The following is a 20,226-nucleotide window of genomic DNA, read 5'->3' as shown; positions in this document are numbered from 1 at the left end:
ACTATTTGTAAAACAGATGAAATGTAAATAATATAATGTATTCTACAAATTCAAATATTAGTATATAATTAGAGTAAGAGGCAAATTTCTATGCATTTTATGGATTTGTAGGGCAGATTTTAATAATTCAAAAATATTGAGCTTTGGCTGTAATGAGATACAAAAATGTGTAATACCTCAGGTAATACTAACATACAAATTTTATTCAGAACCCCCAAGTGTATCAATACCACTCAGTCTAACTGTGCAGTGTACACCATAGTTCACTAGATCATTTCAGTTACTATAGTGACCTGACACATTTATATATAGTTCCATATTACAAAAAATTATTTAACAATCACAATGTTCCTAGATTGATTGACATTTATAGTTTGTGAATTTACTGCCACAAACACACACATTACGAACTATTAACTTTGAAATTTCGAATTGATTTAAAAAAAAATTGAAATTAAAAGATACAAATCTGCTATTAATATAATTAGTCTAATGAAATTCATTATGAGCCTAATGAAATAGCAGAGTAAAAGTATTTAAATAAAATAAAACTCTTTTGTAATTTTGTTAGCCTTTAATTAAGACCCATCTTAATAGTACTTAACGGTTGGATTTAGCAACACGCTCCAACTCATCCTTCTTCTTGATAGCGTAAGAATTTGAAGAGCCTTTAGCAGCATTGATAAGCTCATCTGCAACACATTCTGCAATAGTCTTAATGTTTCTAAATGCAGCCTCACGAGCCCCAGTACACAATAACCAGATAGCCTGGTTCACACGTCGAAGTGGTGAGACATCCACAGCCTGACGGCGAACCGTACCAGCACGACCGATTCTAGTTGAGTCTTCACGAGGACCAGAATTTATGATAGCTGTCACCAGAACTTGTAATGGGTTCTCTCCAGTGAGAAGGTGGATAATCTCAAATGCGTGCTTAACAATGCGAACAGCCATGAGTTTCTTGCCGTTGTTACGTCCATGCATCATCAAAGAGTTGGTGAGACGCTCAACAATAGGGCACTGAGCTTTACGGAATCGTTTGTGCGCGTACCTACCAGCAGAATGAGGTAAATATTTAGCATATTTCTCCTTTACAGAAATGTAATCCTGGAGAGACATATCTGAAACCTGGACATCATAACAGCTCCATCGACCGAATAATTTAATTTCGGGAATATCGGCTGCCTGTGGCAGTGGCATGGATTCGACAGCCATGCTGCCAGACTCAATGTTATCATCATTCCAGTTTTCCTCCGCCATTGTTGAAGGCTAAAACGAACAATAATACTTTAGTACATCACAAACACTAATTAAATGATATAATTATTATATATTAACAACAACATACGTACTTTTCTATTACAAAATAGAAATTATAACCTCGTGCTGTCAAAAGAACACGACAAAAAGGAAGTAGTTCGAGTAGCGGCGATTTGGGACGGAATTTCATAACATTGTAATGTTGGCATTACTTTCTTTTTTTTTAATATAGTCTTTGATACTAGCTTGTTTGAACAGCAGTTATCACTGCTTAATTTAATTACTTAACTCTCTTTTATATAAAAATTACTACTACTATATACCACGAGTTAAATATTTTATATACTACCATATACTTTGAATAATAAATATGGGCAGTTCTTTTTATAATTGATAGTGTAGTTAAAAACACTAAAGTAATTTGAAAAAGTATTAATAAAATAAAAAGTATTCCATGACTAGCGTTTGTTGATTGTTGGAAAATTCAAATATCTATAATATTAAAAAGGAAGTTTATTGCTCATATAATTGAAGTGATACACTACCTATATCGAGTTCATAAAGACATCTTGACGTTCCCACCCCCCTCTTTCCCAACTATGGAATGTCAATGTGCTATGTAGGAAAAATTACGAAGTTCATGTAAATTAATTTAAGTCGTGACTTTTATTAACACAGATAAGATAATACTATATATATCACTGTTTTAAGATGATTGAAATAATCAAACATTCGATTATTGGGGTAAACTTACACAATTTTTATGGAAAAGAACTAGGTAACTTGGCAACACTGTGGCTGCTGTTTTCGGTTTATCTTTCTGTGTGTTCGATTGTGTACTAAAGTATAGTATGGTTCTGTCTATTTAAAATTGTGAATCTAAAAAAATTTTTTAATAAATTTACAAAAGTTTGCTGTGTAGGTTACGTATATTATTTCCATTTTTCTAGAAATTCCGTTACTGTTTAATAGGTAATTAAAATAGAATTTACTAAGCATTATCTCTATTAAACAGGTTAGAACTTAAAGAGAAGACGACTGTACAAAGTTCGCGATGGCTGCACTGAACAATATTAAGTATATTAAATTACTAACAGTGCTGCCATCAAAATATTGTCCACGTCTGAATTCGAGAAGAAATCTAAACCTACAAGAATATCACAGCAAAGATTTGTTAAGGCAAAATCAAGTTTCTATTCAAGACTTTGTAATTCTTGATAACTCTTTGGATACTAAAGCTCTCGCAGGTTTTAAAGCGAAGGAATACGTAATTAAAGCTCAGATCTTAGCTGGAGGCCGGGGCAAAGGTCATTTTGATAATGGTTTCAAGGGAGGAGTGCATCTGACTAAGAATCCTGATGATATTTTGAAATTAGCGAAAAATATGATTGGGCGTAAATTAATCACAAAACAGACTCCGAAAGACGGCATCCTTGTAGATAAGGTAATGGTAGCAGAGAGTGTTAATATTAAAAGAGAAACATATTTAAGTATTCTGATGGAGAGAAGTTACAATGGTGCAGCCTTGGTTGCATCCCCAGCTGGTGGTATGGACATAGAAGCTGTAGCTGAAAAAACTCCTCACTTATTGAAAACTATCCCCATTGATATTTATGAAGGTATCACGGACAGCATGGCTAATGAGGTTGCTGAATTTTTAGAATTTCAAGGTCCTTTGAAATCAAAATGTGCTGAAGAAATAAAGAAATTGTGGCAACTATTTTTGAAGGTAAATATTACATGTTACAAGTGCTAAATATAATTAATCTTCATATTAGTATGCACTGAGGATAATTCTCTAAAGATCTTCAGAATTAATGCCTAAATATAATTTATCTCTGATCAATCCCCTATAACATTCAAATTAATACAAATTATTATAACTTGAGTTAAACTTAAATTATTGTTCTACCCTTAGCAGAGCCTGCTGACATAAGTTATAGTCTGTCTGTCAAGTAGGTTTCTTTGAACTTGCTCCCAAATTCACACCATAAAGCTGTAGTCTAGTTGTAGCCAACAGCATTAGTGCATACACAGATGTAACTTAATATATAATTTGTCTTTTCTTTACTGTTTATTGTAAGTATATTCTATCCATCTTTAAAAATAAGACTTTATTTCGTCAAATAGAGGAAATCTATGTTTTTGTTTATAATAGTTGGTAATCATTTAGCTACCCCAATATATATAATTGGACATAGTAGGTATGGTTGTAATAAAAACAACAATTATCTTAATATTTGTGGATAACAGTGTTTATATTGCCACTTATATAAATATGTTACCAGCCTATCTACACCACCTTCTCTTAGATTATTTAATGTTATGTATAGTGTTAACAAAAAAATACTGCTTCATTGAAATATTAATGGCTACTAAACCAAAAGGAATGGGTTTCGTTTATGGTATAATATACTAAATGTGAAATGGTATTCTCCCATCACCATCACGCCTGTTATGTGTGTGTACACTTAACAGGCAATAAACTATATTGATGATTGTTATTAATGACACCTTACTCATGCATTTCTAATGCTAGCTACCAACATAAATTGGTACTTGATAATGGTAATACATGAGTTAGGATTAATTTCTAGCCTTTTTTACAAAGTTATCTATTTGGACATCTCTATCTCTACCTATTACAACAGCCATGCAGGTTACTTTGTAAACGCTGTAAGTGATGCTTGGTACTTCCCAGAATGTACTAACACTTACATATTTTTTTAAGTTTTCACCTTTCATAATGTTAAATAGTAATCAAATTTATTCAGCAGTACCTTTGTCTTGTGTGTGTCTTTCTGATCTGGTTCACATCTGATTCCAGGTTGATGCTACCCAGCTTGAAATCAACCCCTTAGTTGAAACTGATGATGGAAGAGTTGTTGCAGTTGATGCAAAAATAAATTTTGATGACAATGCGAAATTCAGACAAGAAGCCATATTTGCCCTTGATGATGTTTCAGAAACAGATCCTCGTGAAGTGAGTACTAAACAACTCATTATTATATTTATATTATGAACATCTTTGCAACAACCCTTAAGCAACAACAAGCCGTAAGAGTATTAAATGTTGTTTTGTATAAACAACATTTCATACTCTTACGGCTAAAGCTTGTGTGATATTTACTTTCTATCTCAGAATAGATTATTATTTTACATTGAATGTATCCTCTATGAAAAAGTTAACTTTCTTCTTTACTTCAAGTGTATTGTACTAAACATTCTTAATTTGTACTAATTTAATAAACTTGACTTGAGAAAAATACAAGAATATGTTCTAAATTGCAATGTTGGTACTCCTATCATTTCAGCCTGTGTTTATGCACTGTTGGATATAGGCCTTTTCTAATGTCTTCCACCATGTGCAATATTCCTTCTTCCGCATCCATCCACTCCCAGCCAGCTTCGTGATGTCGGTCCATCTTGCAGGAGGCGCCCGACACTCCGTCGACCCATATGCACCCCTCCATAACTTTTCTTCCCCATCTACATATCATTGCTGACTATGCTGATATTCCCGGCCCACTGCCACTACTTTGAGCTAGTTTATTAATAACTAGCTGACCTGTGTGACGTCATCCTTGTCACGTCATTTTCTTCATTTTTGCAACATTTTTCATTGCATCTCCGCTTCTATTAATCACAGCGTGATGTTACATAACTGGCCTATAGCCTCCTTAGATCCTCCTTGAAAGGCCTCAAATCAATCTGACTACCGGAAATTACGCCGAACATTAAAACTCATAAACTTTACCTCTTTATAATTTTTTTTAATGGATGTGTATGTAATGTCACTCACCTGCACTAAGGGTTTACGCTGGTGGGGCGTCAGAAATGATAAGATAATAATAATGCAATAGGGATTGTTAGCCCATTCTGGCGCTTACACTTGGTATTTATCACAATAGATTCCAGGTTGAACTGCATAGAGGTCAACCTGATATGATCCATTGCTAGCAATGGGGTCGTTACTAACAATCTAACAGGGAAAGTGTTCCCGTTTATAATATTAGTTATTAAGTAATTGATTTCTTTATGTCATTACTGTTTGCCTTTTGTTTTAGTTACCCTCAATGAATAGCTAGGATTAGTACCCATATATTAGGAACTCAGAAATATAACGAGATTAAAGAGGATACTTGTTTATAATAGCACGTTATGGATTTACCTATGACATCATAATCTATTTTTACCACTATCTATTTATTGCCTCCATATATCGTTCTGTACATTTTATCTCTTATGTTAAGTACCAATTCTGATAAAATTAATTTAGTAAGTACTGATATGTGTATATTTTGTTTAACTATAAATTAATGACATAATAGTTATCGTAATATAAGTGTTTGTTTTTTATATAAACAATCTCAATATATAAAAAAGGTACACAGGTTTTTATATTCTTTATATAATTACACAGACCAACAAAATATAAATAATAATATACCTACAAAAAATTTACGCCGGATTAACTATACGCGCACAGTATAAATAAATTAATTGGTGGCGATTTATCAACAAGGTTAATTCAGTTACCCATTGGCTACATATGTTAGCTGATAAATTATCATTATATTTTTCATATAAGTCCGCCCTTGCTCACGTTTTTGTATCTGTCTTTGTTTATTAATGTAATAATGCAATACAGTATTTATATAAATATTGCAAAGCACAAATTCCAAAACATTACATTTTGAAGCACAAGACGAATACGTTACAGAAAAAAACGGTTTCGCAATGGATATACGACTTCTAAAGTTGGGACTATTTAGAAATTTTGAATCTCCTTTTCAGACGTTTGTGCAAATGATTATATCATAATAACGAAATACATACTTATATTGGATTAATTTGTGATTTGTGAAATAATCAATTATATGTGGTATCTATAATATTTTTCAGAGAGAGGCTGCATCTTGGAACCTAGTTTATATTGACATGGATGGCAGCATTGGATGTATGGTTAACGGCGCTGGTCTGGCCATGGCTACAATGGATCTGATTAATTTGAATGGTGGAAGGCCTGCAAACTTCTTAGATCTGGGTGGTGGAGTCGGCCAGTCTCAAGTCTCAGCTGCTTTAAAGATACTCGAATCTGACCCCAAAGTGAAAACTGTATTTGTGAATGTGTTTGCTGGTGAGTATTTTTTTAAATAAAATGTCATATATATATAGGGTAATGGGATTGTTAGTAATGTGGACTAATTAACCCATTGCTAGTAATGTACCATGTTTCAAAAACGGTTCCCTCTGGAAACCATTGTGATACGTTTCTGGTCAATTTGTGAGAATGGGCTAACTGATCTGACACTCTCATCTTATCATTTCCCGCCATCGTAAACCGTTAGCGCAAGTGGGAGCGCTTTTACAATATAATCGATTAAAAAGTATATAAGACACTCAGATACGAACAATGAACATGCCAAGCAGTTAGATTTTGTATTATTTCATTATAAAATTAGAGTTCCGATCTGCCTCTGAAATGATAAACATGGATATGTGACGTCTGGTACTGTTAACATTAATATTTAACAAGTGCGACGTCATTACCATTCTCAATATATACTAAATACATTTTATGCTAAATGTATTCCATTACTTCTTTATGAAACACTGCACACTTTTGAAGAATTAAATATAGAAAAATTAAGTATGGATGTCACGCAAAAACTACTGACCTGATTTTGATTAAACTTTTCAGTAATGTAGCTTATATAGAATAACACATAGTTTATAGTTTTGAAATGTATATACTGAAATTTAACGCGGGTGAACCCGCAATCACAGATAGTGATAATACACTACAATTACGCTTGTCAGCTTTATAAATATAGTAGAAAAAATGACGTTAAAGTGACTTGATCTTTATTTGTTCTTTAATTATAGGTATCGTCAGCTGTGCTACTGTTGCTAGCGGAATAGTTGCAGCATGCAAGGAAAATCCTCCAAAATATCCACTAGTCATTAGACTGGAAGGTACCAATTCAGATATTGCGATGAAAATTCTAAAGGAATCGGGATTACCAATGACAATCATAAATGATGCTGACGAAGCAGCAAAAACAGCTGTCAAGCTAGCACAATAAAATATAAATAAAAATACTAAACTAGTTAGCTTAAGTCTAGTGTTGACAATCAATCAAAAAGATGTTGTACCAAAGACAGGTTTTAAAGGATACCAATCTGGTATAGTATACTATACTAGATTTTCTAGAGACTATATCCCTCCTAGAGGTTTCTATCAGTCGCGTGATTTGAATGAAATGTTAAGTAATTGAATGAAAGATTTTCAGGGCTACATATGAATTTAGGCTTGGTATTGTCATTGTAAAGGACCCCATATACCAATGTTACACATGTTGACTGTGTAACATTGGTATTATATTTAATAAGTTGAGTCATAAGAGAGTAGCAATATAAACTTTAATTTTGTGAGTGAACAATTATCATTATTGGCCAGTTATCCATAAAAAAGTAAATAATTACTATTTGTTATATTCATAATTTGTAAATAAAATCAAATATCTAATCTATATAATAAAAATTGGTGCTAATAGTATGCTAACTTAATTCGGTTCTAATGATCGGCTAATTATAGTCGACCCGACAGCAATTTACGTTAAAATAGTTCGCTGTTTTTCAATTTTATTATAGTACTTATTAACTTTTATTTGATACTTTGTGTGTCGAGACTGAATTCCGAATTATTTATAAAAATTGTTATCACACTAATTTGTTTTCAAAAAATGATAATATTGTATATATGAATAACAGTGCTTTATATAATGTAAATAAGTAAAAGATACAATTATTAGTTTTAGAAAATAAAACAAAATTTAAAAAAATGCATATTTTATTAACAATAAAATGCAGAACTATATTGAATTACTATAATTATGTAATAGATAAATTAAACACGGAATAAATTCAGCCTTCGCCCCTGGGGCGAGGCATCGCTACTGGTGAGAGACATGTTGGCTTGGATTTCCTCGAAAGTAGGTAAATGTGCTAACTTGCCGCGTGCAGCCACTGACGGCCGGCCGTTCAACATACGCCGCGCTACACGTACAATATCGTCTGCCGTTATCTTTTCTGAAATTAAAAACATTTTATTAATACCGAGGTGGACTTTGAACCGAATCGTGTGTGAGGTATCTTTTGTGCCTTACCCTCAAATTTCTCCTAAATACATGATTCTCAATTTTCTCCTAAATTAGAGCATGTAACTTTAATCCTCAATACTAGAAATGGATGTACGACATCATGATGTCACAGTAAAACTTAATATACACTTACCTATTTCATTGATGAAGAATGAAGGTGGTTTCCTCTTGCCTGTAGCTAGTACCTGACGGCCTACATCTTCAAACACTACCGGTCTTGCTTCCAGATTCATTAGCAACATTGATTGTAGCTGTGTTTTCGCTCTCTGTAAATATTTTGTTTTATTATAACTGATTTCTACAGACATATTATACCGGGAAACAAATTTATTCTACAAAAACAATTTACGTTTTTATAAAATGATGATCATTGGAAATCGGTCATGTTGAAGTTGAATTCTGGTATACTGAAGTTCCAAAGGAAACAATAAAATATTATCGACTTAGGCTTACCACACTAAATGAAAAATACTTTTATAACATAAATAATATTTGAAGGAACTTCATAACAGTGACAATAGTTCATAATTATTTAGAAATATGTGAAGACAAATTGGTTGTTTTGAACTGAATAAACAAAAAATACTTGGTATACATACCCTCAGTTCTACTTCGCCGACCTTCCCAGCCATGTTAGCAAGTTCACGGGCAATTACGATAGTGGTATCGTATAGACGATTCGGAGGCGATGCAGAGTGAACACAAAACAGACCAGTGTCACCGTAAGCGTGATTATACGCGGTTGCATTGAACATCCAGTGATATCTAAAACATATTATTTTTATACAAATTACAGTATATTAAACCACAAACCCTGGTCACACATTTTGGGTAAAAGTTGGAGGGGAAGTTAGAGCCAAAACGCAATTGATTTGGCAGGCTACGCCCCGCCCACTTTAAAAATGCGCCTTTTATACAGCGTCGTAGGAACTGTTTCTCCGAACTGATCTATCTATAGAACAGTACACGTACTGTTCTATGGATAGAATCAGGGGCCAATTCGTATAAAAGATGTTACAAGTGTTTCATAACATAAGAAAACACACCAAATGATTATGGCTATGGTGATAGATTTTTACAGGAAAACGTGTTTATAATCAACCCCTTATGAAAGAAAAGCAGTAATACATCAATAGCTTGTTATTTCTTTGGAGAATGATGTTGTATAATAATTATTATGAGATGTGTTACCTGTAGGTAGCTTTGTGTGTATTTACCTATTCAATACATTTGTGTATAGGCGAGTATACATTCCCTTGCCTGGTCCGCCTGCCGAGAACGATCCACCTCCGCCCATCATCATATTCAACACACAGGTAGGTACAAAATCTGGATCGCTGTGAGAACAACCTGCAATAACAAATTAGTAGTTGCATTTTATCATCACTATTGTTGTAAAATACCATTATAATACCAAAATTGTTCATAGTAAAAAAAATCAAAACATCCAATAATAAAAAAAAATACTCACTTTCTAAACCAATTACTACATGAGACAATTCAGGTAAATCAGATCCTGGGTACAAAGGGATTTCACATTCTTCCTGAAAATAATCCATTCAATTTTATTTCAATATATATTTACTATAGTATAAAACATTAGTGATAAATAAAACTTAATGACAATAACCTGTTCTAACCCTCCAGTGTATTGTGCAATAGACTTATCAATGGCCGGCGTAAATGGACTGCTATCTTCAGAGTGCCATGTTGGTTTCATATCAACAAAATATTTCTGAACAAACTCCACAAACGGTTCATGATCAACCTGAAACGTTGAAATGCACTATTGTTCGTAAAATCATATATGAAGCAGAAACATACAATTGTATTAACATTTGATGCTTTTTGTTGGTGACATTTAAATCTTTACAACTATCTTATATATAAAATTCTCGTGTCACAGTTTTCGTTCCCATACTCGTTCGAAACGGCTTGACCAATTCTCATGAAATTTTGTGAGTAGGTCTGAGAATCGGCCAACATCTATTTTTCATCCCCCTAAATTTTTTTTTATTTTAAGGCAAAACAACGTTTGCCGGGACAGCTAGTATTATATATATCTTTGCAATTAAGAGTTACAAATTTCTCTTTTGTACCAAAATTCGAACAAAACATTTGAAAACATACAGCATAAAGAAAAACAGAATATAAAATTAAGTACCCCAACTGCCGCAACCACCATTCTGTCAGGTGTGTAGTGGTTTTTTAAATAATTTAAAATTATGCCTCGATTTATTTTATTAACATTTTCTGGTGGGCAAATTTTCGGTAGTCCAAGAGTATTTCCTTTATAGGCTGCCTGCAAATAATAATAAATTAATTATGTTTAACATTTATAAGTATATAGCAGAAAACATTAAATATACACTACAAAGGATTACTGACAGCATGTATCATGTCCATTAATATTGTTTCCTGTTCTGGTCTCATGGATAGAGTGTCTAATTCGAAAGCAACAGCTTGCCTCGCTGCTTCTATTTCTTCTGTGGATAGCTGTGGCCTTAAAGTTACTTCAGCTAAAACCTGAAATATGAAATAAAAAAATATTTAAGCAATTTAACATACCATAACAGAGTATATTATAGAGACTAGACTATACTACATAGACTAATATTATTTTGGACTGACTAATTAGAAAAATGTAGTTTTAAATTCTATTCTAAAATCTTTAAATAAAGTAATAATCACAGATTTCTATTATTATTAAAAAAACTATCCAAAGAATTCTAGACTATGATATTACCACTGATATAAAGATTGTAATTATTAATATAATGTAATTATTCATATTAATAATGATTAGATTTATATGTGCTTAATATTTTTTTTACTATACAATTTACATCCTCATCCTTACTCCATTTCCAGTCAACCTGTGTGTTATTTGTAAATATTGGGAGTGCCTAAATAATATTATGATGGTAAATATCATGGTTAGGAAAGTGTTGGACAGAGGAAGCTAGAGTATTTTGGAGGAGGCCTATGTCTTAGGACAAGCTGGTGAACCTAGGCAGGGAAATAATAAATAAACAAAACCAACTCTAACTTATCAGCACAAAGGCTATAAATGAATAAAAATATCATATTTATATAATCTGCACAGTTACAGCACTAACAATAAACTGAAGAATTAGTTTTGTTACCTGTGTAACGGCATCCAGGCCTCGAGAGTCAGCACTAGTAGCATAAACTGTAGTATCCCGGGAGCCCTGACAATCGCATATGCCGCCATGTCTCTCAAGCTCTCTAAGCATAACATCACGAGTGGCATATTTATGGGTAGCCTGTAATAGAATAGTATTTTTGTTTTCAAATACAATAGATTTTTTTTAATATTTCAGTTACCCAAATAAAATATCATGGTTATAACTAAAATGTCTTAGCACCACAGTAATGTTGTTACTGATAACACCAGAGAAATTCATATTAATGTTTCCAATTAAAGGCTAGTCCTTTAATTTTTTGAAAGGATATTAAATAATAATAAAATCATTAATACTTACTCCAAAGCTTAACTTTTCGAGAAAGTGACAAATACCATTTGGGTATGCTACTTCATATCTTGGTCCAGAATCAATGACAACTGTAAATAAATCAAATAGTTCATAATCAATTTGAATTGTGAAAGATTTTGTTATTTTTATTTATCTTTTTTAACAGTGTTTATTCTTGTCTACCATTTATCTGTCTTTGCCTTCACAATATATTTATAAGCAGTTGTTCCAATTAAGCTGAAATTTTGCAGATTTTTAAGTAGTAAGCGGTTTTACTCATTTTTTTTAAGTCATCTGTGCAAGTATCTATATATCACCTATTTCACCAAGCAGTCTCCTACTGAAATATATGTGTTATAGAGTAGGCTTATAACATATATATTTCAATTCAAGACTGAAATAAAGTAATGACTATTATAAGTTAAGAGGCTTCAGGAGAATGGCCAAGCATGCTTAGTGCCACAATCAGTACATGATAATATTGTCTATGGTGCTGATTATGACCATATGTGCCAATTAATGCATACCATCAGGTGAGCCATCAGCATGTTTGTAATTTCAAATACATAAAAAAAGTTTTATGATGATACTGTTACATGTTTCATAATAATGTTAATGTAACAATAGAACTGGTCAGCAGATGGAACAGGAATAATTAAATATTTCAATTTATGCCTTAAAATTAATGAGTTATACTATACTAATAAAAAAGTACACTCACCACCAGCAGTACAGAACTGTCCAAATTTTTTTTCAGATGCAACACGCAATCCATTGCTTAGGGTTGTAACTTCAGTGAAGTAATCTTCTGATTTAGCAGAAGCATACAAAACCGGCGGTAGGTTTGAAATTGGCTCAGACAGTGGTGGTAGAGGAGTCACACTGCCCTTACATAAAGCCTGAGCTGATTTGTCAATGTCCTGGCTAAATTTTCTAATACCCCATCTAGGGTTATTAACTCTGAAAATATGAATAATTCATATAAAATAAAATAAATGTGTACAAAGGCATAAAGGTTAGGATAAGGTAACGCCAAGCTAATATCCAGAATAATCCTATACAAACAACTTCAACCTTTTCAATTGAAATTTCATTTTTTGAGTAAAAATCTGAATACATATTTTCAACTGTGAGGTTGTATGATAGTTTTAAACATTAACTAATATTTTTCCCTTTACTTGTTTAGGGAAATTTCATGAATAAAATCTATCATCTTAATGACTAGAAAATCTTAATTAAGGCATAACTTGAATGGACAGTACTTCAAGATATCCACTAACTGTTTTTATAGTGATAAGTGTGGCCCACCTCAAATTTTTTTTTTTGGACCATGTTTTTAATTTTTTATGATGTGACATTAAAAACATATGCACCGTTTTACCATAACCAGTATTTGTTTGCAGCAATATTAGTACTTTAATTTATATGGCAAAACAATGTTTGTTTGTCTTGTATATAAGTTATTCAAAATAAAGTTTGTTTTTAAATATTTATAGGAATGTTAGATAGACCTCCTTCTGAACCTAAATCGAGACTTCCTCTCAAACAAAATAGAGAGTTCTCTAATAAACAATTAAAATCAGAATCCTTATTATGTGATTCATTTAGAACATTTAAGATGTTAAATAACTTTTACAAAACCGGATATAAAATATAAATAGTAGATATATATAAATAGTAATACAGAAAAGTAACAAGCAAAATGTACTGAATTATTAATAAAAAAAATCAATTTGCGGTCTTACCCATTTTTTAGAGAAAATAACCTAGAAAAAAGAAATTTTACATCCGTTACGTGTGACATACTTAATATTATTTAGCGAAGAAAAAACACAGAATATGAATTATGTTCTTTAAATCGCATAAGTACAAATATTTATGGCAATAAAATTAAAATATAGAAAGATTTTCTTAAAATTGTTCTAATTTTTTCCATTCAATAATCAAAAATATTCAAAAGTCTTAGTTAGATCTAAATGACTGACATTTTAACTGACAGTTAATACCTTTTTTTAATTGACATTTCATGACCTTGGCTACTTCATACCATACTGTACGCATGTACCATACTGTTTTTTTTTGAGGGTTTATAATGGAATGGTGCACCCGCCGAGCACCAGTGGAGGATGATAAGATGAGCATGAAGTCAGGGCAGTTAGCCCATCGTGACAAATTCACCAGGAAATTAACACGATGGGTTCCAGGGGGAACCGCGTGGAGGTCGACCTGACAAGATACATTGCTAGCAATGGGGTTATCAATCCACATTACCAACAATCCCCTTCCCCTCATACCATTGTACCATACTGTTATAGCTAGGTACTTATAATAAACATGCATAATTTTTAAATTGAAATCCTGTGCGTACGTGGTTACTTCGTACTTATATTTTATAATATAATATAAGTATAAATCTGTCATGAAATAATAAATACAATGTTTGTCTTATTTTATCCTTGCATCAGTGAGAATTTATATGTATTATCCATACAGAATTTAACTTTTAATTTTATGTAAAACAGTATTGAATCAATACAAGAAGGACACCAATATGTTCCTGTAATACTGATACTGTTAGTGCAATAATATTGAATACATCTCTATTCTTTTTTAAAATAATTCTTTATTCATACCTTGAGTTAAACACACGTTTGTGTACATATATCATAAAAATTTAGACAAATACAAAGCTTATAGATATATTACAATTTTACAATTTCAGTAATAATATTTTTTTTTCATAGTATGTACAATGTAATTAAATATTAGAAAAAAATATGCAAAGTGAGATAGTAAATCATGAACGCATCTCTATTTTGACTCTCATTTTGTCAAATGCCAAAATGTCAAATTGTCAATCAGAGATATGTAAATATTTCATTTAAATCTTAGACTTTATCATATTTATCATTGAATACAGTGGTTGAATATAAATTATGTAGACTAAGATATGTCGATAGATCGATAGAGATTATAATAATTTTAAATAAAAAACATGTAAATTAATCTATACCAGCTTTAACTTTTGGGTTTATATAGCGTAAATTACACTTGAGGGAACGGTAACATGAATTTTATAAAAATTTGTACTCGTAATTTCACATCTAATCAAAACATTCCTCGAGTGTGTATAGTTGGGGCTGGTCCTGCAGGTTTTTATGCAGCTATGCACTTAACTAAGTATCTTAAAACAGTTAACGTAGACATAATCGAGAAGCTTCCCGTTCCTTTTGGTTTAATAAGGTAATACTTTCTCTTACTATATTGTACGTACTCCTTTTTAATTTTACATTGTACCTTAATCAATTTTTATACACAAGTTTAATGTATTAACTATAGTATTGTGTTCTCACTTAAGGTATGGAGTAGCACCAGATCACCCTGAAGTAAAAAATGTTATAAATCAATTTACTAAAGTTGCTCAGCAGCCTAATGTAAATTTTTATGGCAATATTTCTTTGGGGAAAGATGTTAAAATTAGTGACCTTCGACAACACTACCATGCTGTACTACTGGTAAATGTTATACCTTTATACACATATATAGAAATAAAATTAAATTAGTGAAGGTTAAAAACTTGTCTATTTTGCACACAATACATACATAAACATAGTTCCATACCATTTATTGTCTTTATGAAACTCAATGAATTGTTTCTTGTGCAATATATGCCTAATGAAGTAAAGAAGAAAAACCTTAGTTAATTTAATAGTTATATCAATATTACTCACTGATATTGAACTTTTTTAAACATTTAATTTTTGTTCATACAGACATATGGTGCAGAAGAGGACAGATCTCTAGGTATAGAAAATGAAGATGCTGCAAACATAGTGGCAGCTCGCAGATTTGTTGGATGGTATAATGGCCTACCCAGTGATAAAGATTTAAAGGTTTGAAATGTTTATTGCAATCATAATAATACTATCTATTGTATTGATAGTAAATTGATTTATATCAGTAGTTGAATAGACTGGATAGGATGTTAAAATTACATTTGGTAATGCTACAATTTAACAAAGTTGAGAAATGTTTCAGTCATTCTTATCCAATTAACCAAATCCACACATCAGTTCTAAATAAATGAACTAGGTAATAAACAATTATCCATGAACATTTTTTTAGATTGATTTATCTGGCACTACTGCTGCTATTCTTGGACAGGGGAATGTTGCATTAGATGTAGCAAGGATATTATTAACCCCTATAGATGAACTAAAGAAGACTGATATCACAGAGCATGCACTAAACACTTTAGCAGAATCTAAAATTAAAGAGCTCTATTTGGTTGGAAGAAGAGGCCCATTGCAAGTGGCTTTTACTATTAAAGAACTCCGTGAGCAGTTAAAATTAAGCAACTGTCAAACAGTTTGGAGAAAAACAGATTTTGAGGGTCTAGGAAATATTGTTAATGATTTACCTAGACCTAGGAAAAGGTTAACAGAACTTATGTTGAAATCTGTAAGTGAATTCGAAGACACATCTATTAATGATAATAACAAATTATTTAAACCAATATTTTTCAGAACACCTAATAAATTTTTAGTTAATAATGACCGAAAAATTATGGGAATTGAACTCACTTGTAATGAACTTCAGGGAACTAAATTAGAAGAGCAGAAGTGTGTGCCTACAAGCAACAGTGAAATTTTGAACTGTAGTTTAGCATTCAGAAGTATTGGATATAAATGTGTCAAAGCCGATAATGATATAATATTTAATTCTAAAGGGTTGGTGGCAAATAATAAAGGTGTTGTAGATAATAATTCCGATACATTGGCAAAAGTCTATGTTGCTGGCTGGCTTGGAACTGGTCCAGTTGGGGTGATATTACATACAATGGGTAATGCTTTTCAAGTAGCAAAAGTCATGTGTGATGACTTAAAAAATATAAGTAGCTTTAGCAGTAAAAGTGGTTTTGAAGAAATTGAAAATACCTATTTAAAAAGTAACAATCCTATTATAAATTGGGAAGGTTGGGAAAAAATTGATAAATATGAAGTAGAACAGGGTAAACTGAGAAATAAACCAAGGGAAAAGGTGTGCAGTATAGAAAAAATGATAAATATTGCTGTAAGTTAAATACACTATACACACACACATACCATAGATCTAATCTAATTATGCAGATATCGCTGCTATTTTATGGAGTGAAAAATTGTATTTTTATATTGAATTAAAAATCCTATTGATATACATCTTGTTCTTATTTTAATTGACAGATAAAGATAACAGACATGGTTACTGAAAATAAATTATTTGAAATTTTTTGCATTATTTTCCTAAACACGTTACAAAGTTCCAAACGTTTAAATATATTTTTTTGGTTTCGATTCCTAAAGGTATTTTTTTATTTAAGCAGTATGTTTAATTAAAAATATGAATAATGATTTGATTATTCAAATATCTATATTTTTTTACGAATATTTTAGTCGATTTACCTACATTCGCTCATGGTATTCTATTTTGAGATTATAAGATTTAACTAATTAAAAAAATAATGATTTTTTTTATTAAATTCGATTTTATAGAATTCCTTCCGTTTTTTTTATTCCTCATGAGTATTTCGTTATGTCTGCCATAAGAGAAAAAAAACGTTTTCGACGCTGGCAATATTACTTTAAGAAATGTCAGATTGACATAATTAGTTACTTATTAGCAAAACTTTCCCAAAAAAATCGATTTAACTAACTGATGACTCGCTACATTTAAAATATACACATAGTCCATTTTATGAAAAGCAAGATATATACGAAAATAAATCACCTCTTATCATTAAATTCAGGGAAGTCAACAATAACAATTATTATATTAAGTATCAGGTATAAAGGAAAACGTCTATTTCACTAAATAAATGTATTTGTTAAATTAAAAAGTTAAGAAAATAGATAATAGTTCCCAATTCCCAATAAGCAAAAAGAAAACATCGATTGTCAATTTTTAAGCGTACAATCAATTCAGTACTACGTAACAATTAAAAAAATCGTTTATAGTGCCCTTTTAATCGATTCTTTGATTTGATCTAACTTTGGCAACCCTAATCTGTGGTGTCAAATAAAAATAATTCTAACCTCTCACGGTAGACAGAATGTTTATTTTCTTTATCTAAATTTATTGGTAGTTATCGTTCTAATACTTGAAAAAAAACTAATTTAAGTATGTAAAAATAGATAAGTATCTTATTCTGTAATTTTTAAATATAACGACGCTAATAACTGTATATTCTCCTAAGCTCACCATGATGGCAAATGATATTATTAAAATTGGTGATTACATTGTAATTAAAAAACAAAATTATAGAAAATTACATAAATTAAATAAACCTAATTCCACTATAATGTTAGGACGTGATAGCATCAATCTTAGTGGAGTTGAAAACTGTCCCTATTATTCTGTTTTCAAAATGATTTTATCTGGAAACAAAAAGAGTAAAGAATATAGCTTAGAATTGACTGATAAAGCAATTAACTTAAAGGATGAAATCGGCGTAAAAATATCTGGTAATGATAACAGAAATATTGTAGATGATGGCCGATCACAAAAGTTGACTGCTACAGAAATAGAAGATTTAAGAGTTGATGCTTATAAAGCATCTGACATTGTCGAGACATTAATAACAAATTCCAGTACATTCCACAACAAAACAGAATTTTCACAAGATAAATATTTGAAAAAGAAAGAAAAGAAATACTTTGAATACATTCAGATTTTGCAGCCAAACTTAAGAATTGTTGCAGAAATAATGTATAAGTTAGATCCAAATAAAATCCAGGGTATTCGTATTGATACTCTATCACAAGTAATGTCATTTGCTAATGTATATTCTGAAGGAGTTCATTTGCTGTATGACTCAGGTTCTAATGGTCTTATGGCAGCTGCTTTATTGAGTGCCATTGGGACTGGCACATCTGGTAAACTTTTACACATGCATCCAGGCAACATGTCACAGAAGCAAGCATTACTAGCAATGAATTTTGAAGCAGATCATTTAAATAGATGTATTTCTGTAAATGTTTATTCAGCATTGAGACAGTTTTACCAGGGATGTGACACTAATGATACACCATCTGAAAATAAAAGTAGTACTTTAAAAAGGAAAAATGTTGATGATACAGAAACTGACCATAAAATTAAGGTGCCAAGATTGAAAAACGATATAACAGAGGATGGTATATTAAGTGTAGATTGTCATGATAACTCGGAGCAAACACAATCTGAACCAAAGTTACCAAAATGGCATTTTGATAACATAGCTGCATCTCAATTGATGAAGAATAAAGTAGATTCATTAGTAATCACTTGCAAGGAGGATCCTCATAATATATTTAAGGAGCTGATGGAATTTGTGAAACCTGGTCGACCTTTTGTAATTTATTATCCAGTTGCAGAACCCTTGCAGCAGTCTTACTTGAAACTAAGATCATTTAGCAATGTAGCTGCCCTTCAAATTACAAATAACTGGATGAGAAATTATCAGGTTAGTGGCACTAGGGGCAATGGTTTACCTTCTTTTGTAATTTAACATGAGATTGCCTATCCACAATATTTCTTTCATCTGCCCCATCAAATATTCATACCATCTCTGTTCTAGTTAATTACTGCCAGTAGTATAATTATACAATATAATTTGGAAAATGAAAAAAAAAGCTAATTTCTTAAAAAAAAATAAAAGAATTACAATAACACAGTGCTGGAATGACCTAGTAATCATATATTTATATTATACAGATAAAGTAATGGTTTGCAAGTCTTACTATAGAGTCAAGTTTCTAGACTAATTTAATATTGACCCAGTGTTTTCTGCTAAAGGTTTTCATTGATCAACATTCTTCAACATATATGATAGAGACATTTAGGCGACTGATTCTGATTACATATAGGCATGACAACCTCTTATGCATAAAAACTAAAATCTATAGAATTATTTTAAAGTTTCAAACTTATTTTAAGCTATTAAAAATGGTCGGAAAAGTGTAATATAGCTAAACTAGGTTTGTATCAGATAAATTTATTTTATTTGTTGATGTTTTCGAACATGATGATTACTTATTCCAATAATATTTAACTTCTTATTAGATAAGAAGTAAGCTCATTATGAATATATTATTTAAAATTTTTCAGGTATTACCAGAGAGGACACATCCGGAAGTAATGATGAATGGATCAAGTGGATTTTTATTGACAGGATATATACTAAAATAATTTTTCTTAAATATTTGGAAGGACAATTATTTTAGTATATATAGTAGAAATATGTTGATTTTAATTTTTATTTATATGATAAAGAATGAAATATACAGTTT

The 20,226-nt window shown here is 31.2% G+C and overlaps 5 protein-coding genes across 5 annotated transcripts; 3 read left to right on the top strand and 2 right to left on the bottom strand.

Moving 5' to 3' along the window:
- Positions 1–554: 554 nt before the first annotated feature.
- Positions 555–1,454, bottom strand: LOC131844179 (small ribosomal subunit protein uS7). The gene is made up of 2 exons (XM_059192984.1): positions 1,353–1,454; positions 555–1,269 (listed from the first exon to the last, which is right to left on the bottom strand). The coding sequence occupies exon 2, from the start codon at positions 1,258–1,260 to the stop codon at positions 601–603; it is 660 nt and encodes a 219-aa protein (XP_059048967.1). The 5' UTR covers positions 1,261–1,269; positions 1,353–1,454; the 3' UTR covers positions 555–600.
- Positions 1,455–2,077: 623 nt separating this feature from the next.
- On the top strand, positions 2,078–7,439 carry LOC131844364 (succinate--CoA ligase [GDP-forming] subunit beta, mitochondrial). The gene is made up of 5 exons (XM_059193228.1): positions 2,078–2,178; positions 2,276–2,989; positions 4,088–4,243; positions 6,166–6,400; positions 7,150–7,439. Exons 2-5 carry the CDS (start codon positions 2,315–2,317, stop codon positions 7,347–7,349), a joined length of 1,266 nt encoding a protein of 421 aa, XP_059049211.1. The 5' UTR covers positions 2,078–2,178; positions 2,276–2,314; the 3' UTR covers positions 7,350–7,439.
- Positions 7,440–8,120: 681 nt separating this feature from the next.
- LOC131844350 (mitochondrial-processing peptidase subunit alpha) lies at positions 8,121–13,887 on the bottom strand. The gene is made up of 12 exons (XM_059193209.1): positions 13,669–13,887; positions 12,645–12,883; positions 11,933–12,012; positions 11,573–11,713; positions 10,815–10,952; positions 10,591–10,728; positions 10,057–10,194; positions 9,898–9,970; positions 9,644–9,776; positions 9,026–9,191; positions 8,560–8,692; positions 8,121–8,355 (listed from the first exon to the last, which is right to left on the bottom strand). Exons 1-12 carry the CDS (start codon positions 13,725–13,727, stop codon positions 8,174–8,176), a joined length of 1,620 nt encoding a protein of 539 aa, XP_059049192.1. The 5' UTR covers positions 13,728–13,887; the 3' UTR covers positions 8,121–8,173.
- An 879-nt stretch (positions 13,888–14,766) lies between these two features.
- LOC131844370 (NADPH:adrenodoxin oxidoreductase, mitochondrial) lies at positions 14,767–17,119 on the top strand. Its single transcript, XM_059193239.1, has 4 exons — positions 14,767–15,166; positions 15,282–15,438; positions 15,697–15,816; positions 16,049–17,119. The coding sequence occupies exons 1-4, from the start codon at positions 14,991–14,993 to the stop codon at positions 17,003–17,005; spliced, it is 1,410 nt and encodes a 469-aa protein (XP_059049222.1). The 5' UTR covers positions 14,767–14,990; the 3' UTR covers positions 17,006–17,119.
- A 400-nt stretch (positions 17,120–17,519) lies between these two features.
- LOC131844289 (tRNA (adenine(58)-N(1))-methyltransferase non-catalytic subunit TRM6) lies at positions 17,520–20,211 on the top strand. The gene is made up of 2 exons (XM_059193130.1): positions 17,520–19,400; positions 20,045–20,211. Exons 1-2 carry the CDS (start codon positions 18,162–18,164, stop codon positions 20,123–20,125), a joined length of 1,320 nt encoding a protein of 439 aa, XP_059049113.1. The 5' UTR covers positions 17,520–18,161; the 3' UTR covers positions 20,126–20,211.
- Positions 20,212–20,226: the final 15 nt, after the last annotated feature.

The sequence above is a fragment of the Achroia grisella genome, unplaced genomic scaffold (genome assembly GCF_030625045.1).
Source record: "Achroia grisella isolate CSIRO2021 unplaced genomic scaffold, CSIRO_AGI_Agris_v1 utg402, whole genome shotgun sequence".
NCBI lineage: Eukaryota > Metazoa > Arthropoda > Insecta > Lepidoptera > Pyralidae > Achroia > Achroia grisella.
This window is presented reverse-complemented; position numbering and strand designations above follow the sequence as displayed.